Source organism: Drosophila pseudoobscura, chromosome X (genome assembly GCF_009870125.1).
Source record: "Drosophila pseudoobscura strain MV-25-SWS-2005 chromosome X, UCI_Dpse_MV25, whole genome shotgun sequence".
Classification (NCBI taxonomy): domain Eukaryota; kingdom Metazoa; phylum Arthropoda; class Insecta; order Diptera; family Drosophilidae; genus Drosophila; species Drosophila pseudoobscura.
This window is the reverse complement of record NC_046683.1, coordinates 56,331,639-56,348,100: the sequence shown is the minus strand read 5'-3', so window position 1 is coordinate 56,348,100 and position 16,462 is coordinate 56,331,639. Positions and strand designations below refer to the sequence as shown.

The 16,462-nt window shown below is 51.9% G+C and overlaps 9 protein-coding genes and 1 pseudogene across 9 annotated transcripts; 8 read left to right on the top strand and 2 right to left on the bottom strand.

Moving 5' to 3' along the window:
• Positions 1-2,759: 2,759 nt before the first annotated feature.
• Positions 2,760-3,364, bottom strand: LOC6899905 (uncharacterized). The gene is made up of 2 exons (XM_002135237.2): positions 3,287-3,364; positions 2,760-3,227 (listed from the first exon to the last, which is right to left on the bottom strand). Exons 1-2 carry the CDS (start codon positions 3,362-3,364, stop codon positions 2,760-2,762), a joined length of 546 nt encoding a protein of 181 aa, XP_002135273.2.
• LOC6899906 (uncharacterized) lies at positions 3,225-4,584 on the top strand. Its single transcript, XM_002135238.3, has 2 exons — positions 3,225-3,801; positions 3,856-4,584. Exons 1-2 carry the CDS (start codon positions 3,610-3,612, stop codon positions 4,327-4,329), a joined length of 666 nt encoding a protein of 221 aa, XP_002135274.3. The 5' UTR covers positions 3,225-3,609; the 3' UTR covers positions 4,330-4,584.
• LOC6899907 (uncharacterized) lies at positions 4,459-5,065 on the top strand. The gene is made up of 2 exons (XM_033381509.1): positions 4,459-4,521; positions 4,605-5,065. Exons 1-2 carry the CDS (start codon positions 4,459-4,461, stop codon positions 5,058-5,060), a joined length of 519 nt encoding a protein of 172 aa, XP_033237400.1. The 3' UTR covers positions 5,061-5,065.
• A 274-nt stretch (positions 5,066-5,339) lies between these two features.
• On the top strand, positions 5,340-5,924 carry LOC6899908 (uncharacterized). The gene is made up of 2 exons (XM_033381508.1): positions 5,340-5,387; positions 5,469-5,924. The coding sequence occupies exons 1-2, from the start codon at positions 5,340-5,342 to the stop codon at positions 5,922-5,924; spliced, it is 504 nt and encodes a 167-aa protein (XP_033237399.1).
• Positions 5,925-6,039: 115 nt separating this feature from the next.
• Positions 6,040-6,705, top strand: LOC6899909 (uncharacterized). The gene is made up of 2 exons (XM_033381507.1): positions 6,040-6,174; positions 6,232-6,705. The coding sequence occupies exons 1-2, from the start codon at positions 6,040-6,042 to the stop codon at positions 6,703-6,705; spliced, it is 609 nt and encodes a 202-aa protein (XP_033237398.1).
• Positions 6,706-7,025: 320 nt separating this feature from the next.
• On the top strand, positions 7,026-7,482 carry LOC6899910 (uncharacterized; annotated as a pseudogene).
• A 2,237-nt stretch (positions 7,483-9,719) lies between these two features.
• On the top strand, positions 9,720-10,295 carry LOC6899911 (uncharacterized). Its single transcript, XM_002135243.3, has one exon. It carries the CDS (start codon positions 9,750-9,752, stop codon positions 10,209-10,211), a length of 462 nt encoding a protein of 153 aa, XP_002135279.1. The 5' UTR covers positions 9,720-9,749; the 3' UTR covers positions 10,212-10,295.
• On the top strand, positions 10,233-11,011 carry LOC6899912 (uncharacterized). Its single transcript, XM_033381506.1, has 2 exons — positions 10,233-10,294; positions 10,354-11,011. Exons 1-2 carry the CDS (start codon positions 10,233-10,235, stop codon positions 11,009-11,011), a joined length of 720 nt encoding a protein of 239 aa, XP_033237397.1.
• An 86-nt stretch (positions 11,012-11,097) lies between these two features.
• LOC6899913 (uncharacterized) lies at positions 11,098-11,693 on the top strand. The gene is made up of 2 exons (XM_002135245.2): positions 11,098-11,163; positions 11,220-11,693. Exons 1-2 carry the CDS (start codon positions 11,098-11,100, stop codon positions 11,691-11,693), a joined length of 540 nt encoding a protein of 179 aa, XP_002135281.2.
• Positions 11,694-13,672: 1,979 nt separating this feature from the next.
• On the bottom strand, positions 13,673-14,526 carry LOC6899914 (uncharacterized). Its single transcript, XM_002135246.3, has 3 exons — positions 14,282-14,526; positions 13,902-14,225; positions 13,673-13,831 (listed from the first exon to the last, which is right to left on the bottom strand). The coding sequence occupies exons 1-3, from the start codon at positions 14,354-14,356 to the stop codon at positions 13,673-13,675; spliced, it is 558 nt and encodes a 185-aa protein (XP_002135282.3). The 5' UTR covers positions 14,357-14,526.
• Positions 14,527-16,462: the final 1,936 nt, after the last annotated feature.

The following is a 16,462-nucleotide window of genomic DNA, read 5'->3' as shown; positions in this document are numbered from 1 at the left end:
GTGGAAAAACCACCACCACTCGAGAGCGGTGCTTCCCCGAGCCGATTTTCACCACGCGCAAAGCGCAAAACGCCAGGAAAAGCTTTAATCGCCAGACGACAGGACGAGCCGAACCCTCGTGGCGGTGGAAAATAGTCCAAAAAGTGACACAATACTGTAGCATAGTGCGGGGCGCTCCTACTATTTGCTGAGCGCATCCTGGCCCCGCTCTCGCTCCCCGCTCATGCGCACTCGGAGCCGCCCCTGTGCTCGGCTGCCGGACCAATCCCGTCCGGCCATGAAAACTTTATGACCACGCCGGGCGTCGACCAATCGGGGGCCTGCTCATTTCCAGGCGAGCCGTGCATCCTTGCCCCTACAATTGCATGGCAGTAGGCGCAAACGCACCGAACGGCAACGAAGTGCCGCACGGACACGAGAACGAGGCCACGGCTCGCTCGGCAAACTGTTTGCCTCGCCCAAGTGTCGATTACTGTGGGGCTTCTTGTTGCACAGGCAATGCATATCTACAGATGTAGGCTCGATTACATGCCACACCAACACACACACGCACACACACAGGCACACAGTCACACACACAGTCGCACACAGAGAGAGCCATTTGGAGGTGTTTGCTCTGCTAGGTGACAAATTTTCATGCAAACGCCTGTAAATATGCAGGGATTTTTCGCTCCCTTCACCATTGGCATGAGCCGAAACGAGGGTAATTGGGGTCGTTCCTCGTTCTGTTGATTTTTCGCATTGCATATTTCCAGGCGCCTCTGATTGCTGCTCCTGGCTGCACTGTTGCGGCTGCCTTCTTCTGTCTTCTGTCTTCTATCTTCTATCTTCTGGCTTCTGGCAACCATTTCGGGGCATTTATGATGACGTTTTCCTTCGCCTCGCACGAGTGCCACTGCCACTGCCACTGCTGCCACTGCCACTGCTCTCTCCAGCCTGCTGCTTGTTTGCTCTGAGGGGTCAGCATATTTGCCAAGCAAAATATATATTTCTTTCATGCCAAGTGTGAAAATTGTCTTCCTCCGTTGCACTTTTGATTGCCGTTTCAAATTGGAGTGCCACCGAAGAGGAACGAAACGAGGAGGAGCAATATTGTCTGGCCAAATCAGAAATGCGGTCGAAATCGTTGACGAGGCATTTTCCCCCCATATATTTTTTGCCAGTCTGAAGGCAATCAGTGGGAAGAACGCGGAAGGATAGTCGTGGAGATTGAGGGATCCCAAAGAGATCTCTCGACCCTTATGTCGATTGAGATTAAAGTTTCCAGAAGGGATACAATACGATACCCATTTTCTTGGTATCGTCACGCTCTTTAATCTCCCCCGCACCCACCATAATGAGCAGTCTTCTCGCCAGCATGTCATTAGAGCAGGGAAAAGCCCGAGCAGAGTACTTTCTAAAGCATTAAAGAACAAGCTGCACTTCAGTCGGCACAGCCCACATAATCCGGAAACTTCAAGCAACAAAAGTCACACATCACGTCTGTGGTGATGGTCACGGACCCGAGAGAGCATCCCCGCACAGGAGACCCACACAGACCCAGAACGGGCTAGAGGCAGAGGCAGAGGCGGAGGCAGAGCACGTAAATGCATCCGCAAATACATAAAGCCACACTCAACCACACACCGACGGATACACAACACATACGCAGTACATACACATGCCCATAGAGAGGTAGAAGTAGGTGTACCTGGCGCCGGGACAGCTGCAAGGGCTAAGGCCTCGAAAAGGGAATTGAGTTAGAAGAGCGAACAGAGCCAAAGAGCTTAAAATCAAAAGTCAGACCAGGCCTATGTAAATAAATGCAATATGCAGGCACACACACAGGGCACACACACACTTGGGCAGGCAGGAAGGCAGTCACGAAGGCTGCCACCAGAAGGAAGGCCACGCAGTCAGGCGGCCGGCAGTCACGGAGTGAAAGCCGAAAGAGGGACAAACAGAGAAACAAAAGAAGAAAGAAGGCAAGACATTTATTTGGCCAACACCAGGAACTGGTAGTTGGTAAACGGGGAACCCGGCAACCCGGCAGCGCCGAGAGCCCGGGAATCCGGCAACTCGGATTTAGGCCCAGACAACGTTGGACAATTGAAAATGGCGCCTTAGTTTCGACAGACCCGATTCTGATTAAGCGCATAGGTCGACGTCTGACAGCTCCACTGTCTGTCTGTCTGTCAGTCAGTCAGTCAGTCTATCCGTCCGTCTCTCCCTCCGTCTGTCCGTCCGTCCGACTGTTTGTCACTCTGTCTGGCCATCAGACTGTCGCAACCGCAGGAAGGCGGCAGGGAAGGACTGCTGGAAAAAAAAATACAGAAAAACAGAGAGCTCTAACAAACGGCAAGGCAGGTTTTGTTTTTTTGTTTTTTGTTTTTTATCCATGCCGTTCCGTGGCATTGTTGCAATGTTACGGCGTAAGCAGAATTACGTGCAATTGTTTTCTGCAGTGGTTCGTGCACATAAACGCCCCGGGAAGGAGCTGCTAGGTGGAAGGAGACCACACGCTGGATAAACATAGACACGTTGACTGCATTTCGGATGAGATGAGCCCCGCACGAATGACTGACTCTCCGTCTGTCAGGGGCTGCGGCGGCTTAAAGCCCAGGGAACCCAGGGAACCCAGGGAACGCATCTGCAACAAAACCCCCGATTGAAATTTCAATGCCTTTCGACCGTGGCCGAGCTAATGAGATAATTGAAGCTCTTGTCACACTTCAGTAGAGCCATTCTTTATTTTCAGAGCATTATAGAGCCCCCCCCGATCATATCAGCTGCGAAATAATCACGCACTCGACCAGCATTTCGTAGGTGGGTCTGCCCAGGCTCCCCAGATGGGTGATGATTTTGCTCCGATAGTGTCCTGAGACTATGAATTGCGGTATGAGCTCGTCGCTCAGCTCCCAGTCCCTGAGCGAGTACGTGCCCTTCGCCCAGGGGCAGCGCCGAGGAAACTGTCCCCTCTTGACCACGCTGAGGATCCATTTCTTGAACAGGGTCTTGCGATAGGAGCCGACCGTCTTGCAGTAGTCGATGTCGTACTGGAAGAACGAGTTGTAGGGTCCCAGGGGGCCAGCGCCCCTTTCGAGGCCCATGTGGAACTTCACTGCCGATGGGATCCGCACTTTGGTCAGCAGCTCACAGGAGATGCGGTTCTCCACGACCGACACATTGAAGCTCTCGATGTACTTGCCATTGTAGTCGCACTTGTGACTCTCAATCTGCAAACTTCTCTAAAAGAAGGGATGTATTTAGGGGTATTAGAATTCCATCCCAAGGCAGGTATACCCACAGTGGCTCGAGCCGCTCGCAGATACCAGGCCCAGAGCAGGACGGGAATTATTAGCTGGCAACACCTTCGGATATTCATATTTCACACTGTGCTAGAGACTAATTCCATTTGGCTGTGGCCCGGCCGGCAATGGGCTGAATTTTGGCCCGGAATCAACGCGATAGATTGGCCATCGCTGCCATGGCCTAATGAGCATTTGTCATTATCATAATTGCCCTTCCCCCACCGCCCATAACTGGTTCCTCGACAATAGTTATCTATTGCTCGATAGAGAATCGAGTCGACTTTAAATCAATTTTTGGAATCCACCTCCAGCCTCTTAAATGCGCAATAACCAAATTGCTGGCCTCCATTTTGGGTGGGATTATTTTAAACGTGTCTGGCGTTCGAGTCTGGAACTTTTGGACTTTGGGTTCAGTCAGCATTTGACGAAAATATCGAAAAGATCAATGAAATTTCACTCCTCCGGACGTTTCGGGCTCTTGGTGGGGTTGTTGTTGGCTGCTACGGAGGTGGTAAATATGCGTACGCCCTAAACGACTCCTGTACTACAGAGAACACCTCTCCAGATGGGGAAAATAAAGATGATAGACAGTGTGTGCAGCGACTTCAATCGGAGCTACCTCTCCAACGTGTCGTTGGTGGTGAGGAATTCCAGGGTATATTTCGATACATTCCTGCTGCGCGGCCTGGACACGGGCGTGACCATGGACCTGGAGTTCCGCATAGGCGTCCCCAAGTCGAGGGAGTACAAGAGGATCTTCCAGTACTCGCTGGACATGTGCAGCATACTGGCCCTGAAGAAGAGCAGCATGTTCAAGCGCTGGTTCTCCACCTTCTTCGAGGCCGGCAACTTTCCGCGCTACTGCCCCGTGCATCCGAACCACTACTACCTGAAGGACTACAACTACAACACGCTCTTCATTCCCACCTTCCTGTACGCGGGCCAGTACAAGGTGACGTTCAACATGACCCAGTACAGGGACAAGCGAAAGACTAGGGACTTTGTGGTGGCCTGCGCCTTCTACGCGGAAATAAAGTAGCCGACCTGTGACTCCAGTTTCATTAACCTGCGCTGTGGCCTTCAATTATAATCAATTTAGTCTGGCTCGCGCTCTTCGCCCAGCAAATTATATGTCGAGGCTCATTCCACAGTCGTCGTTGGCGGAGAAATGTTGAGTTTATTCACCATTACAACGCTGCTCTTCCTCCACCAGTGGGTGGCCACGCAGGCCGTGAGTATTGGAGGGCAGATCTACGATAGTTGGCAGGGATAACGGGGACCTGTGTGTGGGCCCAGTCCACGTTTGTCTTCCAGACGGGCAATTGCAGCTTCAACGAGAAGTACTTTGACAACTTCACCCTGGCCATCGTGAACAACACCATGGACCTGGACATGGTGACGCCCAGGACGATTCCGCGGGGCCTCAAGGCGCTCATCGATGTCCAGATCAGCCTCGACAAGGGCAAGAGCTACCAGCGACTCTTCGCCCACGTCCTGGACACCTGCAGCATTGTCTCCTCGGTGCGGACCAGCATGTTCAAGAGCTGGTTCGAGAGCATGCGCGATCACGGCAACTTCATGACCAACTGCCCCGTGCCCCCGGGCCACTACTTCCTCCGCAACTGGAGGCTGGACTCGCAGCTGGTGCCGCACTACCTGATGCCCGGCGACTACCGCGTGTTGGCCCACTTCTTCTTTGGCAAGCAGAAGACCAAGCACGAGGACGTTGCCCTCGACATGGACATCTACGCGCTCGTGAGGAAATCATAGATTCGAAACCCCTGAATCACAAATAAAACGGGTGTTAAAGGCAAAGTCCAGTGTTCTTCCTCGTCACGAGGGCAGCCAGAAAACAGGTGCCAATAGGCCAGGCCTTGGAGGTCCTCCTGCAGAGAGCGGTCGCTCGGGGCCCAAAGTGTGGCGATGTGTGACCCACATTGCCTTAAATTGGCATCAATTATAATCAATTTAGTCTGGAAAGCAGTTCGATGAGTGGTCGAGGGAAAATCATGTATCGCGTCTCATTTGGCAGCCGTCATTAGCTGGGAAATGTTGAAGCTATTCACCATTACAACGCTGCTCGTGGGCACGCAGGCAGTGAGTATTTGATGGGAGGAGTGTTGGCAGTCGGCGGGGATAACAGGGACCTGTGGGGCCCAGTCAACGTTTGTCTTCCAGACGGGCAAGTGCACATTTAATGAGAAGCACTTCAATAACTTCACCCTGGCCATCGTCAACAACACCCTGTACATGGACTTGGTGACGCCCAGGACGATTCCGCGTGGCCTCAAGGTCTTCATGGACGTGCAAATCAGCCTGGACAAGAGAAGGAACTACCAGCGGCTCTTCGCCTACGTCCTGGACGTCTGCGCCGTGGTCTCGTCGGTGAAGTCCAGCATGTTCAAGAGCTGGTTCCAGAGCATCCTCCAGCACGGCAACTTCATGAGCAACTGCCCCGTGCCCCCGGGCCGCTACTTCCTGCACGACTGGAAGCTGGACTCGCAGCTGGTGCCGCACTACCTGATACCCGGGGACTACCGCGTCTTCTCGCACTTCTTCTACGGGAAGCACAAGACCAGACACGAGGACTTTGTCCTCGACATAGACATCTATGCGGTGATGAGGGCGGCATAGAGTGGGCACTGAGTTGGGCTCCTAGATAGGTCGACTATATAAATACCAAAGTGTATAAATAAACCGATTCCCAGTGCGCAATTCGAGAGTAATTTAAAACCAATTAGCAGATCGGATGGCCGTGCAATTGGGCCGCAAATTGTCCAGCATTAAAAGTCGCTTTCCATTGCACTGCGGCCTCAAATCGGGAGCAGTTATGTCCAAGAAAGCACTCGTCCTCGCTTTCCTCCTCGCCCTGCCCATGGCCCAGGTAAGCATTTGAGGAGAAGGCCCGAGTGCAGGATCTAACAGCCCCTTTCACGGCCAGCCCAGTGCGGTGAGCCTCAGCCGGCTCCACTGTGAGCAGAACCCCAAGTATTTCAGAACCCTGAACGTGACGATCGCCAACAACACCATCACGGCGGACATATATCTGGCGCAGGGCCTGAAGGCGGGCTTCCGCGGCCACATAGACCTCCAGCTGCGGCTGACGAACGCCAAGAAGTTCCAGAGCCTGGTCCAGACCGACACCGACTACTGCGAGCTGCTCTCGAGCCTAAAGGAGTCCCTGTTCCGGCGCTGGATCCACAGCGTGGCCAAGAACAGCAACTTCATGGAGAACTGCCCGATCCCGGCGGGACCCTACTACCTCAAGGGCTATCAAGTGGACATGAGTCTGGTGCCCTCGTACCTCCTCAACGGCGACTACCGCCTGCGGGCCCTCGTCTACTACGGCAAGTATCGCAGCAAGGGCCGGCTGTTCCTTCTCGAGTGCACTGTGGAGGCCTCAATGAAGAATTAAATAAAGTAGCACGCACCACCACCACCGCCCCCACCACACCTACTACCAATACCAATATCAGCGTATTCCGATCAATCAATCAATCTCGTTGTTCCCAAAAACAGACCCATTAAATCGACTTCGTTGCGATGGTGATAGATTTTCGGCTCACTGACAATCCCCCCGTTGACATCATCCAGTGATGTTTGTCCTGAAACTTGTTCCGCTATTTGTGGGTTTTATGGCTTTAACCAAAGGTGGTCTGGTAACGGTAAGTGCACTCAGCTTGTACCTGGCGAATCCTCTGACCATCCCATCCATGCGTTGTGCAGGCTAGCAAAATGACCTTCAAGACGGGGGACTGCCGGTACAACCGGCAGATATTCTCAAACTTCACGATGCAGATAATCAACACGAAACTGCTAATGGATATGGTCGTCGCCTCGACCATTCAGCAGGGCCTGAAGGCCCACCTGGGCTTCGAGTTCCGGCTGGCCAAGGGCAGGCCCTACCAGAGCATCTACCAGCACGACATCAACTACTGTGCCATGATCAGAGGGGCCCAGGAGTCGATCTACCGGCGCTGGTTCACGTCCATGTTGAAGTTCGGAAACTTTGCCACAAGCTGCCCCATTGGCAGGGGCTACTACTACCGGCTGGACGCTGGACGCCAGCTACATTCCCTCGTTCTTCTATCTAGGCGACTACCGGATCTCCGGTAGATTCTTCTACGGCCGGTTCAAAAAGAAAGAGGACAATCCCATGCTGGATTGCTCTGTGGAAGCCGTTCTGAACTAAAGTTCGTAGTTTTCTTTTTTTCGCTTAGTTTGATAAGATCGTCAGGCCCCAATACGCGGGTTTATTAATATATTACGCGCTCGAAGTATTTATATAAATAGTTATACTGATCTTTGTTTGTGTTGTGAATTGGGCTATTATTTGGAGTATTTAATACTCCAAAAACGAGATCGAAAGAAACAACAAATGGAACTCACCTTTTTCGTCCATAGTTATCCACTATCCACACCTTTTCCACTAGAAAATCGTTGCCATTTTCAGTTTCTGGTTTGCAATACCTGTTCCAGAGAGGATTCCAAAGAAGAAGAATTAAATTCGAGTGGTATACATATATATCTATATCTAATCGTCGTTTATCTCACTGTGTAATGGTTCACGGCCGTTCACATCGGGGCTTATAGCGTAAGTAAATCTAAGAAAGTGCTAGGCCGCTCGACAGCCGTGCGGATCGTAAGCGAGAGAAAGACAGAGTGGGAGAGCGAGAGGGAGAGAGCACGAGCCCACTCTCAGAGCGCTGCCATAGGGCGCTATTAGGGAGCGTAAGACGAGTGCGGACGAAGGGCATCCATCGAGCTGGTTCGTCGAACATCAGCCAATTCGCCTACTAACTAGACGAACACTGCCAGCGATATAGGTTTCAGAGAGTAAACCTTGAAAAATGCAAGCGAAAAGTAATAATGCTCCGAGGTACAGAACCGTCGAACAAAACATTTGTTTCGAACACGGCCATCCACGGTCGGACTTTCGTCGAACCCAACCAATTGGTCGAACAAGTTCGGCCGCTTTAGTGGAGAGCTCCTGCCCTGGACACCTTTCGTGCAAACTCTACACGTTCCAGCTTCTCCTCAAGTCCAGCCAATCGTCGCGACTGCTTTCGAGCTTTTTATGCCCGTACAGGGCATAGGTATAGGGGTACATTTATTCGATTTTTGGTGGAAGTGGAAGTGTGTAACACCCAGAGGGAAGCGATTTCGACTGCATAGAGTATATATATTCTTGATCTGCATCAAAAGCCAAGTCGATATAGCCGTGTCTGCCTGTTCGTCTCGATGAGCCCCTCGATCTCAGGGACTACCAGAGCTGGAACAACCACCATATGGTATCCAGACACCTGTGATATCACACTGTTATAAATGTATTTCAAATGTACCCCCCAAAGAACAGAAATCTAAGGCTTCCACAATTTTTAAAATACAAGAAAACCAGAACTAGTACAAGACACGCAGAATAATAGAGAATGACCATATATAGCAGATTGCCGAATCTGGTTTAGATCGGATATTAAAGCCGAAAGGAACAAATCAAAGCAACCCATTCCACGCTTTTAAGCATTCCCTCTCTCTCACACACGAGCGAGATAGTGACTGGGTAGCGGGTATAAATGTGGAGCCGCGGCCCTTGCCCCTTTTGTCTTTCCAATCTTGTACTACCAAATGGATTCAATTGTGGAGCACAACCAACGTCCGATCAGTCTCATCCCAGAGATGGACATTCTTTATTGCAGACTCGATGTGAGCCGAACCTAGCAGCTCCTAGAGTCGAAGGCTCCAGAAATCTTGTCGTCTCTTATGTTATCCCACAGAAAGGAGGTTCGTTTCGGAACATTTTGTGGCATTTGTTTCGCTTTAAGACACCATATCGTCGCTTACTGTCCTATTTCGAACTTAAATTTATACATCCACGATCCGTAACCTGTCGAGATGGTTTATAACGTCTTAGTTGATAATTTTCTTACGTTTTTGAGCTACTGAGCTCGAGGGTTTCCACGAGAGGACGACGAGTCTGTTGGATGATTGGCTCTTTAGTGCAAACGACCATTGGTGCCAATACTACCAAGAGTGGTGTAGGCCCGAACCATAAATAGCTGCCCTCGTATCAGGAATAGGTATCGTGCTTTTCTGGAAATCATGATGGGTGAGTTTATGTGCGTTCACCAGAACAATCGCCAGAAATCCGGCACTGATCAGAGATCCAGCCGTCCTGATAGAATAACCAGCGAGGCCCATTACCGATATCAGAGCACTCCAATCGATCACGCAGCTTGAGCCGGCAGCCCATTCGAGTTCTCTAATTTCGGCAATTACAAATACTGGGCTTTCTGCCGTCAGCTTGGATTGACCTCATTCAGAGATGCTTTTCCCGAGACTTGTGTCGATTCTTGTGGGCTTCACAGCTCTGACGGAACTAAGTGGAAGTACTCTGGTAGGTGTATCGCGTTTATCTGGCGGATCTTCTGAATAGGCATCACTCAATTGCAGGCCAGCAGAATGACCTTCAAGACGGGCGGCAGTAGATTCGACCCGAAGATATTCTCCAACTTCACGGTCCAGATCGTCAATGGCAAAATGGCGATTGATATGGTGATCGTCTCCCCCCTTTCGCAGGGCCTGAAGACCCACCTGAGCTTCGACTTCCGCCTGGACAAGGGCAGGCCCTACCAGAGCATCTACCAGCACGACATCAACTACTGCGCCATGATCAGAGGGGCCCAGGAGTCGATCTACCGCCGCTGGTTCACGTCCATGCTGAATTTCGGAAACTTAGCAACAAGCTGCCCCATTGGCAGGGGCTACTACTACCTGCATGGCTGGACGCTGGACGCCAGGTACATTCCCTCGTTCTTCTACGTGGGAGACTACCGCATCTCTGTGACGTTGTTCTACGGCAGGTTTAAGAAGAACGATGAGAATCCGCTCGTGGAGTTCTACGTGGAGGCGGTGGTCACCTAATCAGATACACACGAGTACGGTATGTGTCTGTTCTCAGACAGAGGACAGAGGACAGACGACACGGGAAGTGGTGTTATCGGATCGTCAGGCCCCAATGCATGAGTTAATTAATATATTTGGTACTCCGACGGTTTACATATAGCCGATTCCTGGGTTTAGTAAAGAGCAATGGGTCGTCAGATGATGTGTATGTTACAGCTTGTGGAGTTTCTGTGTCTGTTTCTGTGCTCCGCCGAGGCGGTGAGTATTTTCCAGGGATTTTCCATCCACAGCGGGTTTCTCACTCTTTGTCCCGTCAGGATCGCAACATCCGATTCATCGCTGGGGAAAGTCGGTTCAACCGCGAATACTTCGACAACTTCTCCTTCAGCATACGCAACGATCAGATCTTTCTGGAGATGAACCTGCGGCGGCCCCTGCCGAAGGGCTGGCGGGCCCGCCTCGACTTCCAGCTGCGGGTGGGCAACTCGAAGAGCTTCCAGAGCCTGTTCTCCACCAGCGTGGACGTGTGCCACATTGTGAACGCCGCCAAGATGAATCTGTTCAAAAAGTGGTACAAGAACATGCTCAAGTACGGCAACTTCCTGCGCCAGTGCCCCCTCAAGGCGGGCCACTACTACCTGAGGGGCTGGCAGTTCGGGGAGGGCCTGGTGCCGCCGTTCATAACGAGCGGCTCGTACCGCCTGCAGACCTACAACTTCTACGGCAAGTACAAGGGCAAAGACGAAGACTTCATAATGAGCTGCACGGCCGATGCCATCATCCATCAGCCATCATCTGATCTGGCATCGAATGGCTAATGACTTGGAAATAAATGGCCCCCCCATGTCCGTAATTGGCTCTGAAGCATTCGGTTTTTCATTTGCGTTTTGTCGTGGGCTTCGAAATGTGCAAATTGCCCCATTACTCCGTGATTATTCTGCTCTGCCTTCAATCGCAGCTCGTTGCAGGGGTAAGATCCCTCCGATTCCCCTTGTGGGTCCCCGCTCAAGCCGAGATCCTTTCCAGGAACGCAGTGTGGAGTTCCTGGCGGGCAACTGCAGCTACAACCCGAAGTACTTCAAGAACTTCTCGCTGACCATTTCGAGGAATATGATGAACATGGACATGGACCTCAACAGGCCCATCCTGAGGGGCTTCAGGGTGCACATCGACATCCAGCTGCGGCTGGCGAATGCCAAGAACTTCCAGTCGGTCTTCAGCCAGGTGAACGACGTCTGTGCCGTCACCTCGACCGTGAAGAACAGCCTGTTCAAGTCCTGGTTCAAGGACATGACCAAGCACGGCAACTTCATGTACAACTGCCCCGTCCAGATGGGCCACTACTACATGCACGACTGGCGCATGGGCAGCGCCATGACCCACAGGTTCCTCATTCCGGGCGAGTACCGCGGCAAGCTCGGGTTCTTCTACGGGAAGTACAAGACCAGGTCCTACGACGAGACCCTCACCCTGATGATTGATGTGATCCTGTCGAACTAAAGACGCCTCCGCCGCCCAAACATCCTCCATCAACGCAATAAAAATCAGTGCTCGGCTGTAGTCGTAGCTCAAACATAATCGATGCAATACCCGTAATGATGTTGACACTTCCTGCCGCCAGCCGTCGAGAATGCAATCATTACTACCTGCATCTGCGCCACCCTGTGCGCCACCCTGTGCACCACCCTGTCTCCGGGCTGCGTCTGGCAGCAATTTCATGACGAGAAAAAATAATATCCTGTACAAGGCGGCAACATGTTGCACGGCATGGCGTTGATTATCGATGCGGCGAACGGGTGCAAGATGCTCCGAGTGGAACGTTCAATTTAGCCGCATTGTCCTCGTCGTATGCCTTGTGTCTTTCCAAGGAATCGCAGCTGTCGCATGCAGCAAAGGACACAGGCAGAAAAGAAACACAGAAGGCGACCCAGAGACTGGACCATACGAATACCCACTACTCCAGTATTCCGCTTCGTTTTGGCTGCCACAAATATGGCCCTGCTCCTTGCCATTACAGGGCACAAAAAGGATACATTAGGCGACAACTGTTGACGCTTTCTTTAACTGCATTTGACTGGTCCTCCTTGGGCTCCCCTGTGGGGTAGAGGGGGGTGGCGGGGGGATGTGTGTGTAGCGTTTAACTTTATCGCTTCCTAATTGCCGCCGCCCACCCTCTGGGCGGTCCACACGATTTGCCCGAGGCCTTTGTGCTCGCCAATTTGTTGCGATTCCCGCTGGTATAATTATAGGTTGTATGATGATGATCCCCCACCGACCCCAACACCTCCTCCTCCTCCTGCTCCTCCTCCTCCTGCTCCTCCTCCTCCTGCTCCTCCTTCTCCTTCTCCTCCTCCTGCTCCTGCTCCTGACAACGCCTGCAGACATGTCTGATGACTAATGAGAGTGTGTCAGTGAGCGAGTGAGTGAAAGTCAGGTGAGGCTCTGCCTAATTAGTTCAAATGCCCAGCGAAGCGTCTAATTGGGGAGGCCTTTGAATTGATGCCACAGAATGCCTGAAAATTGATTCAATTTACTGCATATTCTTCTGGGCTTAGGGCCAAGCTCTTAAGCGCCAGACCAATGATAGTGGTCTCCCTCCACTTCCACTTCCCCTTCCACTATTCCTTCTTCCCTCTCCAATGCCAGCGATCCGGTCGGTTTCCCTTTGTAAATCAATTTCACGCCAAACAAACATTAAACGTTATTTAACACAAAGTGCGACAACTGCGACAAGTATAATGATGGCAATTTCCTTGAGTACACGATGCCACTTCTCCTGGTTCCATTCTTCAGTTCCACCTCCATTTGTTTCAAAGAAGCTCCCACTCCGACTCCCACTCCGACTCCCACTCCCACTCCCACTCCGATTGTAGCTCCGGATCCGGCTCTGGTTGCATTGGCCCTGCCCTGCGTGGCGTTCGTTCGTTCGATTCCTTCGACAAAAATACAAGAAATTGCGCTTTGCCCCATCATTCGTGCAACGGAAGTGCAATTGATGGCAAATCCGAGCCAAGCCAGGGCCAGGCAGGGCAAGGAGCCCGTGCGAACGTGTCGAGAGGAGAGAACGATGACGGCGCCAAGGAGCAACTTGTCGATGGAAAAATACTTTGTCCCCAAACTATTATTGACAGTGTTTAAATTATTTTGCGCTTAGTTTGCCCGCACTCGCATAAATCGCAGCGTGCAGCGTGCAGCCACGTTCCGTACTCGAATCTGTGTCCGTGTCCGTGTCCGTGTCCGTGTTGGTGTCCATGTCCATGTCCCTGGCCGTGTCCCTGTCCCTATCCCTGTCCCTATCCCTGTCCCTATCCCTGCCCTCTGTCCGTGTCCTTGCTGGAGAGCTCATTAATTTATTTATGCGAAATGCACGTGCAACGATTTACTCGATTGGAAGTGAGAAATTGTGTTAGCCAGTGGAGATTTGAGCTCTTCAATGATTCATTGCGTTTTAATGTGACAAATTTGACGGCTGCGGCGCCTCACTTCATTCTGATATCCACATAGAAGACGGTGTTTGTCAGGTTATCGTTGTGCCACTCCCTCATGTACAGATTGGAGTCGATGCTGAAGCTCCCCGAGCGCACGAATCGGGGTATGGTCTCCTTATCCGACTGAATATTCAGCATGGTATAGTTTCCCTGCAAAAACAAGGCGTCACGAGAGTTGCAAAGCCTACCTACGAGTCTGGGTAGTCTGGTAGTCTGGTACCTCCTTCAGGAGACACTGCTTGGGCATATTGGAGTCCCTCATGACGTTTTCCAGCCAGAAATTGATGATGCTCTGGCCCCTGGCCTTGCCCAAGATGTGGCACAGATTGACATTGTAGGTGAAGACGTTCCGGTAGCTGTTCTCCCTCTTGGACACGCGCTGGGCCAACGTGGCCCGCAGCCAGATATCCACCGTGATGGTCCGTATTAAATGTAGGGTAAAATTCACGGTCGTATAGTCCGCACTCACCGACGCCTCGTAGTGCGACAGATATTTGCTGTTGTAGTCGGTGACAATCCGCCGGAAGAGCAGCGAACTCAGGGACTGCAAGACAGCGTGAAAAAGCACTCTCAGGGCGATATTTGGGAGGATATTCGAACCTTTTGTCCCTCCAGCAGGCGCCAGGCACTGCAGAGCAGCAGTCCAACAACAAGAGCTCTACAGATCGCAGCCATCGTCCACGCTTCTCATTCGCTGATTGAATTCGATTCTTGCCCGAAATAGTGGCCATTAGAACATCATCAATATTCCATTTACAATATTCGAGTGCGTTCGTGATCAAGATCTGTTGCACGCAGAACTATCAGAGGAGGAGATCTGCCGTTCAGCTGTCCGTTGGGTTATGGGAGCCCCTCCGCTGGCGCTTCATTGGCCCCTCCACTGGCCCTCCGCTGGCTCTCCGCTGCCGCTCCGCTGGCCCCTCCACTGGCCCCTCCGCTGGCCCTCCCAGGTACTGGCCATCCGTCCAGGCCTCTCGGCGTAATTAAATTGCACTGTTCAGAAGTTTTTGGGCACCCACCCCTCCCCACCCACGCGGCAGCCCATATAATTTGTTGGAGACTGACGCTAAAAATATGATAAATTACCGCTTTTACGGGCAGCAGAGCAGCAGGCAGCAGGCCGCATAAATTCAAAAAGAGCCGCTATTTGCTGCTAACCAAATCTTAATTATAAATCTAAAGGAAGCACTTGCAACCGACGAAAAAAAAAAAAAAGGAGACAAAAAATGAGAAAGAAATTACCGCAAGCGCAGTGCAGGAGCAGCAGTGGGTCGGGTGAAGGGGGGAGGGGTGAGGGGTGAGGGGCTAGGAATGAAATGATGATTTAATAGAATGGTCTGCGGGCACCGCCAGCTGCACGGCTGCCTGGCTGAGCCGAATGAATGGGAACTGGACGAGGACGAGGACCCAGGCAAGGACTCGGACACGGACACGGACGAGGACACGGACGAGGAGCAGGCGGAAATGACTCTATAAGCTGCTGCAACCATAAACCGGAAGTTAACAGACTTTCGCTGATGTGGCACTTTTCAGGGTGCTGCTGCAGCAGGACTTCTCTCCGGGAGGCTCCTCCTCGACTGCTCGACTGCTCGACTGCTCGACTCCTCGACTCCTGGACGGACACTCGCTCGACACGCTCGGCGGGAAGTCTGCAAAATTGTGACAGCGCATGGCCGCAGGATAATCAAATAATTTTTTTCTCTCTCAGTCTTCGGCAGAGTTTTTTTTCCCTGGTCTGGACTGGTCTCTGGTCTCTGGTCTCTGGCGTGGTCTGGCTTGGTCTGGGACTCCTGCTGGCTCGCTGAATTATTGTTGCAACATTGCCACAAAATGCTAATTGCCCCATACGATACGATCGAAGCGGAGGACCCAGAAACCGAGGCAAGAACTTGCTCCCCCTCCCCCGTTCCCGTTATGGCGATGGTGGGGGGTGTGGGGTGGATGGGGTGCTTGGGGTGCAAAAACTTTTCCAAATTGCAACTGTCATTGATTTTGCCTCATTTTGACAGTTTCCATTTTCTCTTGAGGGTCTTTTGGGTCTCTCCTCTGCCCGGTGTCCCGTGCCCCGTGCCCGGTGCCTGGTGCCCGGTGCCTGGTGCCCGGTGCCTAGTGCCTGCTCTTATCGCAATCTGTCAAAGATTGGCAAATTGCATTGGCTTAAACATTAATAAATCATATGGAAAGTGTCCAGGAAACTTTTGCCCCAATCGACAATCGACAATCGAGGCAAAGGTGAGCGCCTGCTCCCTACGAACTATGGGAGGGAGGGGGGGTCCCTATCCTCCCTATCCGGCGCGATCCTTGACTGCTGTAATTTTACAGCTATTAAAAATATTTACGCAACACAATCGTATGCTCAATTTCATTTGTAAATGTTTACGCCCGAAATGTTGGCAATAAATGTGGAAATAAATTGTAAATGAATCGGAAAAGGGCCAGGGACAGGGACAGGGCCTGGTGTGGCATTGTTCTGGCGGTGCATGGAGGAGGGGGACCTCCAGGCGAGGAGCCTGCTCTTTTCTACTTAAAAATCGAGTTAATTCCGTGCTGAACATTAGCCTTGTTCGTCAGGGAATGGGAACAACTTTAACCGCTTGCCAGCCAACAGCCGACGCGCACAGAGTTAATGAGGAACCGGCGGCAGCAGTGGCAGCAGCAGTGGCAGCCACGTGGAGCACTCCAAAAAAGTTGGTCCACATTCCTTCAATGGATTGCCGGAGAGAGACGCGCGACACTCTCTTCAAGAAGCGCCTGCTGTTGGGAATAATGACGATGATTCTG

Bases quoted from the DNA above. Each gene is read 5' to 3' on its own strand.
- LOC6899913 (XM_002135245.2), top strand. From the start codon at position 11,098: ATGTGCAAATTGCCCCATTACTCCGTGATTATTCTGCTCTGCCTTCAA. The intron at 11,164-11,219 runs GTAAGATCCCTC...GATCCTTTCCAG, and splicing joins AATCGCAGCTCGTTGCAGGG to GAACGCAGTGTGGAGTTCCT.
- LOC6899912 (XM_033381506.1), top strand. From the start codon at position 10,233: ATGTGTCTGTTCTCAGACAGAGGACAGAGGACAGACGACACGGGAAGT. The intron at 10,295-10,353 runs GTCAGGCCCCAA...GTTTACATATAG, and splicing joins GGAAGTGGTGTTATCGGATC to CCGATTCCTGGGTTTAGTAA.
- LOC6899911 (XM_002135243.3), top strand. From the start codon at position 9,750: ATGACCTTCAAGACGGGCGGCAGTAGATTCGACCCGAAGATATTCTCC.
- LOC6899908 (XM_033381508.1), top strand. From the start codon at position 5,340: ATGTTGAAGCTATTCACCATTACAACGCTGCTCGTGGGCACGCAGGCA. The intron at 5,388-5,468 runs GTGAGTATTTGA...TTTGTCTTCCAG, and splicing joins TGCTCGTGGGCACGCAGGCA to ACGGGCAAGTGCACATTTAA.
- LOC6899909 (XM_033381507.1), top strand. From the start codon at position 6,040: ATGGCCGTGCAATTGGGCCGCAAATTGTCCAGCATTAAAAGTCGCTTT. The intron at 6,175-6,231 runs GTAAGCATTTGA...TTTCACGGCCAG, and splicing joins TCGCCCTGCCCATGGCCCAG to CCCAGTGCGGTGAGCCTCAG.
- LOC6899907 (XM_033381509.1), top strand. From the start codon at position 4,459: ATGTTGAGTTTATTCACCATTACAACGCTGCTCTTCCTCCACCAGTGG. The intron at 4,522-4,604 runs GTGAGTATTGGA...TTTGTCTTCCAG, and splicing joins AGTGGGTGGCCACGCAGGCC to ACGGGCAATTGCAGCTTCAA.
- LOC6899914 (XM_002135246.3), bottom strand. From the start codon at position 14,356: ATGGCTGCGATCTGTAGAGCTCTTGTTGTTGGACTGCTGCTCTGCAGT. The intron at 14,226-14,281 runs GTTCGAATATCC...GCTGTCTTGCAG, and splicing joins GCCTGCTGGAGGGACAAAAG to TCCCTGAGTTCGCTGCTCTT. The intron at 13,832-13,901 runs GTACCAGACTAC...TTGTTTTTGCAG, and splicing joins AGCAGTGTCTCCTGAAGGAG to GGAAACTATACCATGCTGAA.
- LOC6899906 (XM_002135238.3), top strand. From the start codon at position 3,610: ATGCGCAATAACCAAATTGCTGGCCTCCATTTTGGGTGGGATTATTTT. The intron at 3,802-3,855 runs GTAAATATGCGT...ACACCTCTCCAG, and splicing joins TGTTGGCTGCTACGGAGGTG to ATGGGGAAAATAAAGATGAT.
- LOC6899905 (XM_002135237.2), bottom strand. From the start codon at position 3,364: ATGAATATCCGAAGGTGTTGCCAGCTAATAATTCCCGTCCTGCTCTGG. The intron at 3,228-3,286 runs GTGGGTATACCT...CCCTTCTTTTAG, and splicing joins TGCGAGCGGCTCGAGCCACT to AGAAGTTTGCAGATTGAGAG.